We start from the raw sequence: 17,323 nt of genomic DNA, 5'->3' as shown, positions 1-17,323 counted from the left end.
TGTGCAGAGGCAACGCAGGGCCTGCGAAAGGCACCTCATCCAATCACTGGATCGGCCAGGATTTTTTCTCAATGATTGTGTGAGGCAATCTCACAAATCTTTTTGCCAATATTTCTCTCTTTGTAACTGAATAACCCTTGAGGTATTCGGAGATGTATTCAGAATTTGCTACTGCTTAATAATATTAAACCCTCAAATTTGTTGCACCGGTTTTCCCGCACTGGGTTTTTCTAGGGACATTTATCCAAAAATAACGGTGTTATTGTGTTGTATTTTCTTTCTTGTTCAGTCTCTTGTTTTTGTATATAAATTAATTAAGTGAAGGTTGCAGTGTATGTATTTCAATATTTGTCGTAGGAAACTGCAAATAACTTGTTCATGTAAATTTAACAAGTAGGAGAAATATCATGAGTTGCTGCAATAGGGATTCCAGTTTAGGAATTTTCACATGGTATGAGAGCAACTGCAAGTTGAACAAGAAGAGAAGTGCAAGAGAACCCAACACTGAGCAAAATAGGTAAATCGAAAAGATGTAGGAGGCAGCAGTTCGAAACCCGAGAGGGTTTGCGCAGTTCTTAGCCGAAGGGCTGAAATTTCGAGGCAATCTCTCTCTGAGTGAGTAGACGAAGAGAAGGGCTTCCAAATCGATTTTTTGTCGCGGCAGAGGGAGCAGCGCAGAAGCCTCAGCTTGAGGAGTGTTGGTGGGACACAGATTTTGCTGCAGGCAGTAAATCGTCAGAAGAGAGAGGAGAAGCACAGTTGAGGGAATTTCTTCCTTAGAGAATTCCTAGCCAAGGAATTCGAATTCTCTAGAACTGCAGCAGCAAGGGGTAGCAGTTTTACTAGCTCCAACAGGGAGTGCGTAAGCTAGCCCAGCAATAACACAGAGGAGAGAGGTGATTTTCGACATTTGTAGCAAAAATGGCAACCAATGGCTTGAGGGATTAGAACAAGTCAGATGGGGCATCCAACTACGTCATCTAGAAGGCAAGCATGTCGTTCCTTCTAGATGAGCATGCCCTCAAGACATACATCGACAGTGTGATGGCTATCCCTACAGATGCAGATCCGTTGAAGAAATACAAGGCTGAGATGGTGAAGGCGAAAAGAATGATCCTCGACAGAGTGAAGGATCATGTGGTCTGTCACATCGCTAGTAGAGGCACTGCTAAGGAGATGTGGGATGCTTTGTCTACTTTATATCAGGGATCTTCCGAGCAACGGAAGATGTACCTTGAGCAGAAATTAAGATCTGCTCAGATGCAAAAAGGGGAGCGTGTGGATCCATTCTTCACAAAGCTTCAGGAGACCTGTGATGAATTGTTTGCTGTGGGGCATACACCTCAAGGTTTAGAGTTGGTTAGACTGGCCCTCAATTCTGTCTTAGATGAGTGGCAAGTCTTTGTCCAGAGTATCCCGGCAGAGCAGCTTTGCCAAATTGGGATGAGATGTGGGCGGCTCTAAAACAAGAGGAGCTGAGAAGAGACTTAGTCAAGGTTAAACTTGACGGAAGCAACAACAGTGTGTCGAAGCCCAAGGAGGAGGAGAATGCAGCCTTACATCGAAGGGACAATAGGAGCAGCAAAGACGTAAGAACTAAGAAGGACGTCTCAAAGATCAAGTATCTCAGGTGTAGTGAGATGGGTCACTACGCTTCATAGTGTCCTCTCAAGAAGAAGGGCAAGGATGGGAACCACGATCCGAAGGATGTGCCCGTGAAGATCGAAGAGGAGGTGTTCGCCATGACAGCCAAGATACCTCCATGAAGGAGGTGGGATGATTCGGCGTTGTATTTCGAAAGAGATACGGATGGGCAACATCCTTAAGGAACCCACCTCTTGGATCAAATCCTTGCTACGGGAGCCCAGATCAGAAGTAGCAGGATGGACTAGTGTCGGATGGTGTCGAGGAGTGTTGCAGAGACAGTTGCAGTGGCGAGGAGTGCCAAAAATTGAACAACATAGAACAGAGTTGGTAGTAGTGCAGATGGCACAGAGAAGAGGTAAGCAGTAGAGCAATAGATTCAAAGGGTCAGCTCAGAGACTAGCAGCAGTTAGACTTCAACATTCACGTGGTATCATACTGAACATAGTTAGTTTAGTAATTTGGGATGTTTTTCCGTTGTTGATGGAGTAGCAACAATAGTTTGCAATGCAGGGGTGGTTGGCAGTGGCAGTGCCAGCAGCAACACGAATGCAGAATTTCAGAGGGAGTTGCAATAACGATGTAGTGTTGACAGTGGCAGGGTCAGCAACAGTATAGATGCAACATTTGCACACTAGTTGGTGGACAACATGTAAGCCATTAGCAACGCAAAGGAAGATGCTTTAGAGTCAGAGCAGGATGCAACAACGTATATTGATAGAGCACATTCCTCGCTAAGAGGGATTGTTGATTTTGGGTAGCATCAGATGTGCTCTAGGCCTCAAATTTTGCAGGGAGGTTTTGGCAAATGGATTCAAAAGAACCCAGAAATCGTTTTGGGAAATTCCACCCAGAAACAATTTTATTAAAATAATTAATATTTTTTAATGGGCCCCTAAGTTAAACTTAGGAAATTAAAAATATTAATGGGTATTAATCTAATTGTGGGTGTAACTTTTAGAAGAATGCGAGGATCAAGCTAAAATGATCTTAGCCATTGATTAGCTTTTAATCTGGGCACTTGAATGTAAACGAGAATATTATTTAAGGAAGCTCGAGGGTCATTTGGAAAACACACCGAGAGATCAAGAGATCGAATTTCTGAAATGAGAAGTTCTTGGGAGGAAATTCTGATTGAGTAGATTTCTTGCAATTGAGGGGTAGAGATAGCATTCAGAGAGAGAAAGATTTTCTCAATCGAAGAATCATCAGCAGAGAGAGGTAGAGAGTGATCTAGTAGCTCTCATATAGAGGCTGACTCAAGGCCACGCAGAGGCAGCGTAGAGGGTGAGAGAGAGTCTGAAATTTTGCAGCAGAGTCAGTTTCAGAAGCCAGGAGCCGGGGTGTGAGACCGGGAGGTTGAGAGTAGTGACTCCGGGCAGCAAATCGATCAGCGTGCTAGGTGACACATTGCCCAGAGGGGATGATGCAGGGACTGCGTGGAGGCAGCGTAGGGCCTTCCAAAGGCACCTCATCTAGTGACGGGTTAGCCGGGATTTTTTCTCAGTGATTGTGTAAGGTAATCTTACAAATCATTCTGCCAATATTTCTCTCTCTGTAATTGAATAACCCTTGAGGTATTCAAAGATGTATTTAGAATTTGCTACATTATAATAATAATAAACCCTCGGATCTGCTGCAACGGTTTTCCCAGATTGGGTCTTTTTGGGGACATTTGTCCAAAAATAACGGTGTTATTGTGTTGTATTTTCTTTCTTTCTCAGTCTCTTGTTTCTGCATATAAATTAATTAAGTAAAGGCTCCAGTGTATGTATTTCAATATTTGCCGTAGGAAACTACAAATAACTTGTTTAGGTAAATCTAACAAGTAGGAGAAATATCATCAATTGCTACAGTAGGGATTCCCATTTAGGAATTTTCATGGTGAGTTTGGTCACTATAGTACCCAATGTCCCTAGAAGAAGAAAGACAAGAAGGAGAATCAGGCACAAGCAACAACTTCGGCAGAGAGCGATAATTTGTACATCAAGTTGGAGGACGAATTCGCTTTGTATGCAGCTACACCTCCAGAAGAGAAGTGGGGATATCTTGAACTCTAGTCCCCCAGAGTTGCATAGAATTGAGCAGGGTCCAAGGAGGATAGCATCGTCAGGTGCTTCCTCATAGATCATTACCTTAGCTACAGGGGCCCACAACATTTTCGGTAGCATATGGATCAGTGTTCAGCAGGGTGAAGTCAAATCTTGAGGGACAATTGTAGATACTAGTTGCAATCAGTTACTTGAAGGGTGCAAGACCAGTCAGGGTGCAGACAATTACTCAGTAGACACTGGACAGTGTAGATACTAGTTGCAATCAGAGACTCAGGAGATAGTTGAAGAGCTAGTATGGAGATACAGTGGATCCATGGATCGGTTCTCAGTTGCAGTAGTTGCAGCAGTAGAATCATGAGATTAGCTGCAGTGCAAAACAGAGTTGGCAGTAGTGTAGGAGGCACAATGCAGTGTCGACAGTAGCGCAGATGCAGAGTGGATTAGCTACAGAGTTGGCATACGAATCAAAGTATGCACAGTAGCTTGGTGGGCAATGACAAGTGGTCACAAATGTTAGACATCAGTAGCATGAGGGAAGATGTTACAGGTGACGATTGTAGAACACCTTCCTTGCTAAGAGGGAGTGTTAGTTTTTGTAGAATCCAACAAGTCTTCTAGCCTCAATTTGTGTCAGAGAGGCTAAGAACACGAGATCTTCAAAACCCATAAAAGGTTTCGTGAGATAAGTTTGTGAAATGCCTTAATTAAATTAATTAGCCATCATTTAAATTTTTCCTATCTAACTTAGGAAAACTAATTAATTAATAGTAATTAATTAAGGAAAGGTGAAAATGCTCTTGAAACTCACACCGATTGAGTTTGAGATGATCTTAGCCATTGATGGATATCTAATCATGGTCGATAGTTCACCAACGAGAGATTATAAGAGTAGGTCGATGGGGATGAAGAAGACACACCAGAGACACATCATGTCATCAAGTGAGAGGAAGATCAAGGCAAATTGAATTTCCCAAAGAGAAGAGATTCAGCTAAGGAAGAATTTGAGCCAATGATCAAGTAGCAGAGATTGAGGACCAGCTGTAGAGTGATTCCAAATGATTTTCCATTGTTAGAAGAGTTAGCTGAGAGAGGTCAATTTTTTTGCATAGAGAGGTTGCACAGAGCCTCAAGGAGGCAGTTCGATTCAGCCAGATGAGAGATCGATTCAGTAGAAGAGTGCCCGGAAAATTCTTCTAGAGCTCCAATGAATCCTTTTTAGTGGCAGAGATAGTCAACAGAGGTAGATAGCAACTATTCCAGGCAGTGCAAGTTTCAGCCTTTGCAGTGGTTGATGCAGAGGTAGATTGGGCGCTGATTGTGGGTCTAAAGCAGGCCAGGATTGCTTGTGGAGAGATAAAATCTCTCAGATATTTTGCCAGTGATTTCTCAAGAGAGGATTGCTAGTTTGGCATCCAGATATTGTACTCAAATTTTGCTGCTGAATAATAATAATAAAACCCTCATATGCTGCACCGGTTTTCCCACATTGGGTTTTTCTGGGGACATTTGTCCAAAAACAACAGTGTCATTTTATTTTGTGTGTGCATTATTTTCGCAGTTCTAGTTTTGCTTCTGCAATGCGTTTTTGGTGAAAATTGCAGTAGTGATTTTATTCGTTTTTTGTTGTAATAGAAAATAACTGCACATAAGAATTTCCAGTTTGTTGCAATAGTGAAAATTTCACAAAGTGTAGCATGATGATGGCTAGGGTATTCTGGTTAAAGAATTTGCATTATGAGTTGTGAGCAGCTGGTTTGTTTTGCATTACAAGCTTGGGATAAGTTGATTTTGACTTACATAATATTATTTTCTGATGTATAAAAGATACGTGATTGATTATTCATAATGATTATGCTGGTCTATATTTTTCTCTAATTTAGGACCCGCTTAATATTGGGCTGGTGCTGAGTTGATTTATTTTCAGACTTTTATTTTCTTAGATCAATCAGTTGTTGTTGCTATAATGCTCTAACCTCTTGAAATGCAGTGTCTACACTCTTCAATCTTCTGTACAACACTTTGGTTTATGCAAATCTAAAGTGTTTATAGGTGTTTTAGAAGTTTCTAGTTTCAACCATAGGAATTAAGTTCTATGGACGCAGACTTGTTGGCATGAGATGAAAATATAAAAATATACTGTTCACATCTTTTTCTAGATACCAGTGTTGCAAAAATCACGATTTTTTCAAAAAATCGTGATTTTTTCTGCATGGTGATTTAATAAGCCGATATTATCGGTGACCTTTTCCAAAATGATAAAATCGTAAAAAGCGCAAAAAAAATCGCGATAAAATCATAAAAATCGTAAAAAACGTCAAAAATTCCCCCCCTCACATGTCATCATGGGAACATGCTCGCAGCACGTACCACTACCTATGTCCATCTATATAAACATCATTAAATCTAATTGGAGGCATGCTGAATATTGTGAACTTGTATTTTGGGGTTGAACCCTCCAAGTGGCATAGTATTAGGAGGTTGCTGCCTCAAAGTGGCAATCGATAAAGATTTCACTTCTTTCATTAATTTCTTGTGAGCATTTCATTTCATGTTGTAGCTTTACAAGACATTTCTTTTATCACATTAAAAAATTACCTTTAATAACCATATCCATAGGTAGGAACCCTCCCAATTTCTCAACAAGTCTAGGATTCCCTTTCTTGGCCATGTCAGTGTCCACAAACTGCATATTAAAAAAGACGGTATTATCAATAAAATTGTTCTTCTTTAAAAATACTATAACTTAACATATTATGAAACCTTATGGACTAAAAGCTTAGACAACACTATAACGCAACCAAAATGTTTCCCATTTTCACATGGATCATAACTTAAGCACACAGCATTGTTTGCATTAAGAGTAGATGAACATAAGAAAAGTTTGCCATTACAAGCTTCCCGACGTTCTAATAAACAAACCATATTAATAAAGTTCATTATAAAATTTTATTATTATATGATGAATATGAATCATAGAAATCAAAGGATTATACCATTTTGGGGGCTTTCTTGGCCAAGTAAGTGTTCACAGACTGCATATTCAAAAACTCTGTTTTCAATAAACAGGTTCATCTTAACCAGCTTAAAAAGGGTTCAGAGAATAACTTTAACAAATACAAATACCTTCTGGACTAAAATCTTAGATAATACTACAACCCAACCAAAACGCTGCCCTCTTTCACATTGTTCATATACAAAGCACATGAACTTATTTGCATAACTTAATTTTGATCATGAAAGAGTACACGCATATAAGAAAGGTTCCAAATTGTAAGTTCCCCTGGTATTCTAAGAAACAAACCATATTAATAATTTTTTTACAAATTTCAATAAAATATCCAATGTGCAAATTGAAATTTGATTGATGTCCACAAATTTGACCCAATGTTCAATAGGACTTGAAAATATATTATTTGGTACAACCAACTGGAAACTACCTAAAGAATATCCCAAGCTAAAACATCTCATGCAAACAAGAATATTTTAAAACTAAATCAAATTGGTGACATAAATGACAAATGTTTGCATGTTTATGTGGTGTGTTTCACTTGCAATCCAATTTCATGGAGCCCAGAGCCTAGGAATCTATCCTTTTAAGAGGAGACCTCGTTTCATGTCAACAACAAATTCCAATGTAAACACAATAGAGCTATACCAACACTATCTCTAAGCATTTTTGTGCAAGGTAGAAGATCCATCATGTCTATAATTACAACTACGAAGATGTCCATGATTTGGTGGAGGGTATATATGGCAATAGATTCAAATTTGAGGGGAATAAGTAGAGGATGTGCACTCTTTGTAATATTGTTGGAGGAAACTATCACCTATCTTTAGAAAGTGTTGGTGTATGTAACCTTCCATCTAGAAACATATATGTTGCTACTCCTCTTCCTAGACATCTCCTACGCTTTCTTGTCAATAAAGGTTAAGAATGGTCCTCCCATGTGTGCATATATATGAAAGAGCCATATTTTATTGTAGGCCACGTAAGTAGAGGAATAAGGTGGTCAATATCATATGGCCCCTTTTGGAGGTAGGTCAACCTACTCACTTAATCCTTAAATTGGCTTTGTCCTCAATGAACATGTATTCTCTTTTCTCTTGACTAAAGCTATCATTTAATGTATTTAAAGATGCATAATGTTGCTTTTGTCTTTATAGTGATACTTCTTGTGTGAGATTATAACATATCCCCCCTGCAGGGGAGATTCAGGGTCCCCATTGAGTATTTGATTATTTTACAAGTTTACTAGCTAACCTAAGGATTGTTATTGTTTTCATTCTTCAAGTAAACATGTATTCTCTTTTCCATTGAATAAAGCTATCATTTAACGTATTTAAAGATGCATAATCTTGCTTTTGTCTTTATAGTGATACTTCTTGTGTGAGGTTATAACATATCCCCCCTTCTAAAGAGATTCATGATCCCCATTGAGTCTTGAGTATTTTACAAGTTTACTGGTTAACCTAAGGATTGTTCTTGTTTTCATTCTTCAAGTATTTTGAATACGTGTTATATGGATCCTTGGTTTCTATTAGGGTATTTATTAACAAAACGAGGTTCTCTGCAATGTCGTCATCCTAATTTTTTCCTCTTAACTATTCCCTTTAGAAAGGGAGAGTGTTTCTTGAAGGTTAGTTTCTATTCTTCATTATTATTGTTGAGGTCGTTCTCTTTGTCAAGTGGGTAAGAATATAATACGTCCAACCCTGCTATGTAAAGTACAAAGCTAATACATTGTTCTCAGTTTTATTGTAGGTATTAGATTACAAATTTGGGGATTTAATCAACTTGTTATTCTATATTCAATTGGCATATTAATCATTCTAGTGACTTACCATTTCCATATTTTTTCTATATCCATAAACATCTATAATTTGTGTAGCCTCTTTCCATTGGTGAAAGTCTTCAATACTATCATTTTGGAGTGAGAATCTACGAATCTTGACCGGTTTCAAAGTATCCTAGCTTTGAAAGGGTTTTGTTGTCTCTTTGTTCATCCACCAATTTTTTGCTAGACCTCTTTGTTGATTTTTGATAGCATCAGATGTGATCTAAGTTTCAAATTTTGCAGGGAGGCTTGGGCAAATGTATTCCAAAGAACCCATAAAGCGTTTTGGGAAATTCCACTCAGAAACAATTTTATTAAATTAATTAATTATTTTTAATGGGACCCTAAGTCTAAACTTAGGAAAATAAAATAATTAATGGGTATTAATCTAACTGTTGTACCTCTAAGATAATAATGGTCAACTATTATGGCAGAGCATCTAAGATAAATGTTTTGGGGGTTTTTGTTTTGATTTGGGAGACCAATGAATAAAACAAATATAAAACTGATATACCTAACCCTTTGAATAATATCAATATCTCAGTAAAGCTCTGCTATAAAATTTTACACAATGATAAAGCTTAAATAGTGGTGAGCAGAAGACAAAAAAATAATATGATTATTACAATTCTCAGATAGATAATTACATAATCATAAGTATGAAAACCTCTGACCGATGTTCAGAAGGTTCAAGAGAATATGCTTATGCTTACAACATGATGTTGATGATTTATTGATTCAGAGCTAAGTTGAACGAAATGCCGAAACATTTCAGAGTTTCCGAAATGGGTACGTTTAGAAACGTCACGTCCCAAATATGGAAACGTTGGACGAAACGTCAGCGGAAACGTCATATATGTATATATAAAATATATATATATATATAGTGAATAACACATTATCTTGCAAGAAAAAAGGGAATAAGACCCATAGATGACAATTTGGAAGGAAAAACAAGTCTATATTAACTCCAATAGATGATTACATGATGGTCGAGTTTCGGCCAAGTTTCGGAGTTTCAGGTATGGGAACGACCCGAAACGTCAAGTTCCTTGAAGTTTCGTGCAACATAGATTCAGAGGGAATTAATTAACAAGACAGTCCATTAATCCATTCTCTTTAATGATTATCACTTCAGATCTTATAGGAATAGATTGATACACAATTATTCCTACCTAGTTATCTCTGTAAAGTCATAATAATATGAAGAAAAACATAATGAGTAATACTAGAAAAACTTACATGAAACACAAACTATGCAAAACAGAATTCAGAATCCTTTGCTTCGTATTGAGGTTCCAGAAAAGTCAAGTACATCAAATGTCTAGAAATGCTTCATCAAGGGTGCAACCCTTGATAACTCGTGAAGAGAGTTATTTATACAACAGTAGGACGAAAAATATCCTAAACTGCTTTTACAAAAATAGATTATTTACACAATCAAAAATAAAACTGTCTAATGATCTGGCACTGCTTTGGTGCTATGTTGTTTGATGACTGTCACTGAAAAAGTTGAAAGATGGTTGAAGCTAGCTGACTGTTCCTTCAAAAGTTGAATGTTGTTCAATTATCCTTGATTAAGTAAATCTGTTAATTCTTCCCAGCGTTTCTTATCTGGGATAGAAATGCTTGTTATCCTTCTGTAGATTTCATCCATCTCGGTGTGTTTAGTAAAAGTGGGCTTTACCAAAATATATGCTTGATTTCATCCGGGATGAAGAAAGAATCCTTGAGTGTTTTTATTATGAGAGTTGTATCGTTGATCCTCTGTTTTAATAGTCAAGGCTCTGCATAGTTGTCTTCTTCTCTATTCCTTGTGTAATGGTCTTCTTCTCTGAATATAGACTTTTTAACAGGTTTCTTGTTGAGTCTTAGAATAAACAGACTCTGCGACTGATATCAAAGTTGTTTATCCAATGCTCAAGTCTTCGGCTGATTACCTGCAAAACACAACAATAGTTAAGAAAACAAAGGTTCGACAGGAAAGGGGATTGATGGCTTTGTTTGCACAGGATGCCTGAGGAAGGAGTCGTGGCAGTGTTTTGGACGTGAATGGAGGTGGAATTGCATTATAGGGGTTCAGGGTGGTGCTGAAGGGTTTTATGGGTTTACACTGTTAAACGGGCGAAAGGTGTGAAAACACGGTTTTCAAGGTTTAAAGTCTAACAGGCAACTTTTTGAAAATGGTGCGAAATTCATATTTTATGCAGGCGGTCTATCAGAACAGCGGGGAAGCTGTTTTAAGAGTCGTTGCACCGCTTTTGTGGTGTGGGCAGATTTTCGGAGGGGTCACCCGATGTATGTTAGAGCATGACACGTAGCCATCGAGGGGTCAGGGAAAATCGCCTTATCGGGCGGGTAAAGGTAGTCCATCGAGCGCGGTCGATATGGCTTTGGGCCGTTGGATTTGGACGAATGTGATCTGACAGTAGTCGGGCGAAGAAGCTGCGCGGAGGAAATGAACGGGAGTTGAGGGGGGCCCAGGGTTTTTAATCACGGCGGTATTGATTTATTTAGGAATTAATCATGGGTTTAAAAGGATCAGGCCAGGCTTAATGAGGGAGTTTAACTCTTTGGGTAAAAGTTCGAGCATCGGGTGAGGCCGATACGGCTGCGCGTCGTTGGATTTGAGCGCAGATGATCGGACGGTGGTCGGGTCGATGAAGAAGCACGGGTGAAATGTACAGAGGCTTAAGGGGGGCCCAAAGCTTTTAATCAGAAGTAATTTCAGGTTTATTTGGGGTTAATGGGGGATTTATATGTTTTTATTAAAACTAAGGGTTGGGGTATTTTACATAGGGATTTAGTTATATACGGGGAAAGGGTTATATTGGGATTTATATAATAAAATTAGGAATTAATATGAATTGCGATGGGCGGAAGGGGTTTTCCTAAGTTAAAGGGTAAAAGGTTTGTGTTTGCGCATTAAGCTTTATACTTAGGATAAAAGGCTTTTTGTGGGTTTTTTGAGCGGAAAGGGATTTATAAGGGGGGTTTTCACTTTTCCTAGGTAAATGGTGTTTAACCTTAGGAAAATGGGTTTTCTTAGGGTGATGAGGGGAAATGGATTTTATGAAGGGGGAATGATTTTAAGAAAGGGATTCTAGCACTTGTGTCCATAAGTCATAAAGCTGAGGGTCCGGTCCCACCAAAAGTCAGAGAAATGCTCTGAGCCTCTTTGACTTGTAGGATTTAAAAGTACTTGAACATACTTGTAGATAGGAAATTAGTAAGTATAGGGGAAAAGTGAATGAGGGGGAGTTAATCACATGGACTTGTAAACCTTTGGCTTTGTCTTCATAGTTGACCATACATGTTAAAAGATGTGTATCTAAGTATGATGCATGTGCTTTGATCCAAGTAACTTTGTAATTCAGCAACCTTTCTTCTACTTACCCATTTCTTACCTCTAACATATTTTCTTCATTTCTTTGGGTGCATTTAGGTTAGCAAACCCTTATTCATCTATTTTTCTTCTGAATAGTAATCTATTATTTCTAACCTTATATCATCCAAGGGCTCAGATTAAGCTTATGAGCTCCTTTTATTTTCTCTACCTAACTATGATCTGCCAAGATTAAACTGTTTGGTCAGATTTTATTCTTTGATCTATAAACATAAAATTCAAAGCATGGAATAATCAAGATTAAACAGTTTGATTACCATGGATTGTGGCATGAATAACAAGTTGCACACAATCATTATTATGCATAAAAGTAAATAGTAGTGGCATTTAGACTTGCACACTTTCATGGTCTTTTTGTTTTCTTTTCTGTCTAACCTAGCATTTTATTTTGCCTTTATTTTTTAGGGCATCTACCCTAACATTTTCTTTGATATGGACATATTTATTCAAAAAATTTCCTAACATTTTTTATTCAATATTCTTTTTGTCCATATCCTATCTTAACATTTTGTATATACATTTTCATTTTTTGTCTAATTTATTCTAACTTAAGCACTGCGTTAGCCCTCCTGGCCTCTGCATCAGCCTCAGAACCCTCTACGTCAGCCCTCTGAGGCACTGCGCAGCCTCTGGGACCCTCTGCGTCACTCCTGCTGCCCTCTCTGTGGATGACGCAGGCCCTCTGGCTTCTGTGTTGTCTATGTTGGGCTCTGCGTCTACCTCTTTGCCTCTACACTGGTCTCTCGGCACTATCTCTGCCTCTCTGTCCAGTACTCACTACCCCTCATTGTTGATCGTTGATTCGACTTTACTTAGCAACCCCGCTTTAGTAAATCGAATGACTGATCACTCTGGTGTATCTTCCAACTAACCGTTAAGCTTCCTCTTATACTTTTCCTGTTGGTCCTTCAATGACCAAGATTAAATCTCTAATCAACAGCTAAGATTAGATTTGGCTTGATCCATGACTTTTGGAACCTTCAAACCCAGTTTTATATTAATACCCGTTAATATTTTATTTTTCCTAAGTTTAGACTTAGGAACTCCATTCAAAATATTAATTATTGTAATATCTCCCAAACCAATTAGAATCTACCCAAACCATTTTTGGGTGTTGGAGATCTCATGTGCTTTAGTCTCTCCACCAATTTTCATGGCTAGAGCACATCCGATGCTACCCCAAATCAACATAAAGACATCAGAAGAGAAGAGAAGCACCGTGAGGGAGTTTTTCCTCAGAAAACTTCCCGCCAAGAAGTTCGTTCTCTTATTGGCTGAGCAGCGACAGTAAGAGCAGAGAGGAGAAGTTCGACAGTTTTCATGGCAGAAATGGCAACCGGTGGCTTGAAGAATCAGGATAGATTGGACAGAGCATCCAACTATGTCATCTGGAAGGCAAGGATGTCATTCCTTCTAGATGAGCATGCCCTCAAGACATATGTCGAAAGCATGGTGGTTGTGCCTGCAGATGCAGATCCGCTGAAAAAGTACAAGGCAAAAATGGCGAAGGAAAAGCGAATGATCCTCAATGGAGTGAAAGATCATGTTGTCTGTCACATCACTAGTAGATGAACTGCTAAGGAGATGTGGGATGCATTGTCTATGTCGTATCAGGGATCTTCGAGCAACGAAAGATGTACTTAGAGTAGAAGTTGAGATCTTCTCAGATGCAGAAGGGGGAGCATGTGGATTTGTTCCTCACGAAGCTTCAGGAGACCCGAGATGAGTTATCAATTGTTATCAGGTCTACACCTCAAGATTCTGAGTTGGTTAGACTTGCCCTCAATTCTGTCTCAGATGAGTGGCAAGTCTTTGTCCAAAGTATCCTAGGCAGGGTGACTTTGTCGAATTGGGATGAGATGTGACTAACTCTCAAGAAGGAAGATCTGAGGAGATACTTGGTCAAGTGTAAGATTGACGGAAGCAGCAACAGTGGGTCGAGGCCCAAGGAGGAGGAGGAGACTGCAACCCTAGCATCGAAGGGGTAGCATGAGCAACAAAGACGTAAGAAGGACGTCTAGAAGATAAAGTGCTTAAGGTGTGGTGAGATGGGTCACTACGCAACACAGTGTCCTCTCAGGAAGAAGGAAAAAGATGAGAAGCACGATCCAAAGGCTGCACCTACGAAGATCGAAGAGTAGTTTGCCATGACACTCGAGATACCTCCAGGAGAGAGGTGGGATGATTTGGAGCTGTAGTTTGAAAGAGCTACAGATGGGCAGGATCCTTGAGGAGCCCACCTTTTGGATCATTACCTTGCTACAAGAGCCCAGTTTTGTGGCAGCAGGATGGACTAGTGTCGGATGGTGTCGAGGAGTGTCGGGGAGACAACTGCACTGGCTAGATCGCCAAAGACTGAGCAACACAAAGCAGAGTTGGCAACAATGCAGATGGCACAGAGCAGAGGTCAACAACAATGCAGAAGATTCAGAAGGTCAGCGCAAAGACTAGCAGCAGTCAAGTTCCAACATTCACATGGTATCATACTGAACATAGTTAGTTCAATAATTTGGGATGTTTTTTTTCCCGTTGTTGATGCAGTGGCAGCAATAGTTTGCAGTGCAGGGGCAGTTGGTAGTAGCAGTGCCAACAGCAACACAGATGCAGAAATTCAGAGGGAGTTGCAGTATGGATGAAGTGTTAACAATGACAGGGTTAACAACAGTACATATGCAGCATTTGCACAGTGGTTGGTGGACAGCATGTCAGACATCAGTAGCACAAAGGGAGATGTTACAGAACAGAGCGATAGTTCCGCAGGATGCATTGCTAGAGCACATTCCTCGCTAAGAGGGAGTGTTGATTTCTAGTAGCAACGAATGTGCTCTAAGTCTCAAATTTTGCAGGGAGGCTTGGGCACATGTATTCCAAAGAACCCAGAAAATGTTCTGGGAAATTCCACCCAAAACCGGTTTTATTAAAATAATTAATTATTTTTAAGGGGACCGTAAGTCCAAACTTGGGAAACTAAAATAATTAATGGGTATTAATCTAACTATGGGTGTAACTTCTAAAAGAAGATGACGATCAAGCAGAAATGATCTTAGCCATTGATTAGATTCTAATCTGGGCAGTTGAATGTCAACGAGAAGATTATTTAAGGAGGCTTGAGGGTCATTTGGAAAACACACAAAGAGAGTTCAGAAGTTCGATTTTCTGAAGCAGAGCAGCTGTCGGGAGAATATCGATAGTGAGTTTGTGCAGTGAGGGGCAGGGATAGTTGGGTTGGAGTATCTTCTCTAGAGCCTAAGATATGCAACAAAGAGGCAGAGAGACACCAGAAGGAGGCAGTGCAGTACCCAGGAGGGGTTGACGCTGAGCCAGAAGGGCTCACGCAAAGGTTGACGCTGAACTAGAAGAGCTCACACAGAAGCAGCATAGTCTCCAAGCAGAAGTCCGAGTTTGTAGAGGGAGCTGACATTTCTGAGCCAGGAGGGTTGGAAACTGCTCCAGAAGGCAAATCGATTCTCTGTTGAGCAGACGCAAAGCCTTAGAGGCTAACATAGGCCCACGCAAGGGCAACACAGAAATACGTGGGGACACATTGGTTTAGTTGTCAAATCAACCAGAACTTGCTGGATAGAGTGACGTAATCTCACAAATTTCTTTTGCCATTTTATTTCTCTGTAACTAAATTTTCGGGAGGGCATCCAGAGTTGTATTCAGAAAAGTAATGCATAATAACAAAAACCCTCAGAGCTGCCGCACCAGTTTTCCTGCATTGGGTTTTTTCCGGGGACATTTGTCCAAAAACAACTGTCACTTATGTGTATCTTTCTCTATTGTTCTGTTTTCGTTTCGCATATAATTTAATTGGTGTAGGTTGTAGTGTGTTAGCTTCGATATTTGTTGTAGGAAGCAGTAAATAATTTGCTTCAGTAATTAACAAATAGGAGAAGTTTAATTATTTGCTACAGTAGGGATTCTGGTTTATGAAATTTTCAAACTCTTAAGTATGGGACTAGAATGGATCTCACAAAGTTGAAAATAGAAATATACTACTTTCAGACGACCATGTACAACAGACCTATTCCCTTTCCTACCAAATTCAAGATAAGTTATGCCACTGGATATTTTATATTTAATCTTTTTATTTTAGGTAGTGTTTTCTATTCTCAACGTTTAGGTAGTGGGATTTTATTGTCTGACAACTGTCACAACCTTTCACTGCCCACCAAGTCATTACACATACTCTAATTCATCTACCGACTCTGTAGTTGAACCATAATGCATTTGTGTTGTTGCAAACACTACACTATATTGTCTTGTACTACGGCCAACACTGCTCCACACTGCCACTAATCTCATGTTGTTGTTGTTGCAACTACTACAATTGAGAACCAAACTCTGAATCAACTATGTCCCTAGAATGGCGCTGCAACTATCTCCTTAATCATTCTAAGTGCTCCATGATGTAAATGTCCCATCCTCCTATGCCATAACTTGTTCAGCTCTCTCCCACTAATACTACCATTGCTAACCTGTAAAACCTGTTGCTGCGCACTCCAATTTGTTTTACCTTCTTCTAGCTCTAGCGTTTGATGAACACCTTCTTCCCTATGAAGTGGACATCATATCCCTCTCCTAACAGGTTTTTCCTGAAATCTAGGGAATGCTTCATGTTGTCAAGGGACAAAGCAGCCTTGGAATACTCCAAGAAATCCAAAGACAACAAATCCCTAGATGGAATCCTAAAAAATTGTGCAACACAACCCAACTCTAAGGATCAACCCACTAGAAGTGAAGTGGAAACTCATAAAAGATGTTAACATGCTATATATAGTCCTCCAAATCTAGGATGTTTCATCAAATAGTTCCATAGCTCAGTCTTAAAGATGTAATAACCCTCAAATGGCTAGATCCATGAAGTAAGACATCAATCCACCATAGGCTTGTAATGGACCATGTTAAAAGTCATCAAAGTATTTTAACCACTCCATGAAGTAAGGGGGAAGTCTCATCAACTAGTAATAAAATATGTCCATGCCTCAACGTATGTGCCATGAAGAATAAAACAAGGGAGCACTAGCTCCTCTAGTAATGGCATTCCACATCATCAAAATTTAATTCATGTGCCAAGAACCTCCAACTAACCAAGGATGTCCAAGTTATAGGCCTTCAAAATAAGTGAAATGTATGGAAACTTCAAAGTAGTTGTTGGGAGGGCTAAGTCAACACATAAAAGAGCATATATGAGTGCTCTACATCAATACATCCTGTTGACCACTAAAGTGTACCCAAATATGTTTGAGGACTCCATGCCTAAGGATGTATTAGAAGCTTCATGTACCATCAGAGATCTTCATATCATCAGAGTTTTTCAACTCTACTTCTTCTTCTCATCTTCTTCTATTGTAGCTAAATTCCACAAACCCTGCGGGGAT

At 39.4% G+C, this 17,323-nt stretch overlaps 1 protein-coding gene across 1 annotated transcript in view; it reads right to left on the bottom strand.

Annotated features, from left to right (window-relative positions):
• Window positions 1-17,323, bottom strand: part of LOC149222822 (uncharacterized) — a 496,388-nt gene that overhangs the window by 394,820 nt on the left and 84,245 nt on the right. Inside the window, exons 8-9 of the mRNA XM_089387688.1 lie at window positions 6,692-6,747; window positions 6,294-6,423 (exon numbers count right to left, since the gene is read on the bottom strand). Coding sequence (XP_089243814.1) covers window positions 6,294-6,423; window positions 6,692-6,747 — 186 coding nt within the window. The remainder of the gene's footprint in view (window positions 1-6,293; window positions 6,424-6,691; window positions 6,748-17,323) is intronic.

Source organism: Pinus tabuliformis, chromosome Q (genome assembly GCF_031772625.1).
Source record: "Pinus tabuliformis cultivar Carrire ecotype Pingquan chromosome Q, CPIR1, whole genome shotgun sequence".
Taxonomy (NCBI): Eukaryota; Viridiplantae; Streptophyta; class Pinopsida; order Pinales; family Pinaceae; genus Pinus; species Pinus tabuliformis.
This window is presented reverse-complemented; position numbering and strand designations above follow the sequence as displayed.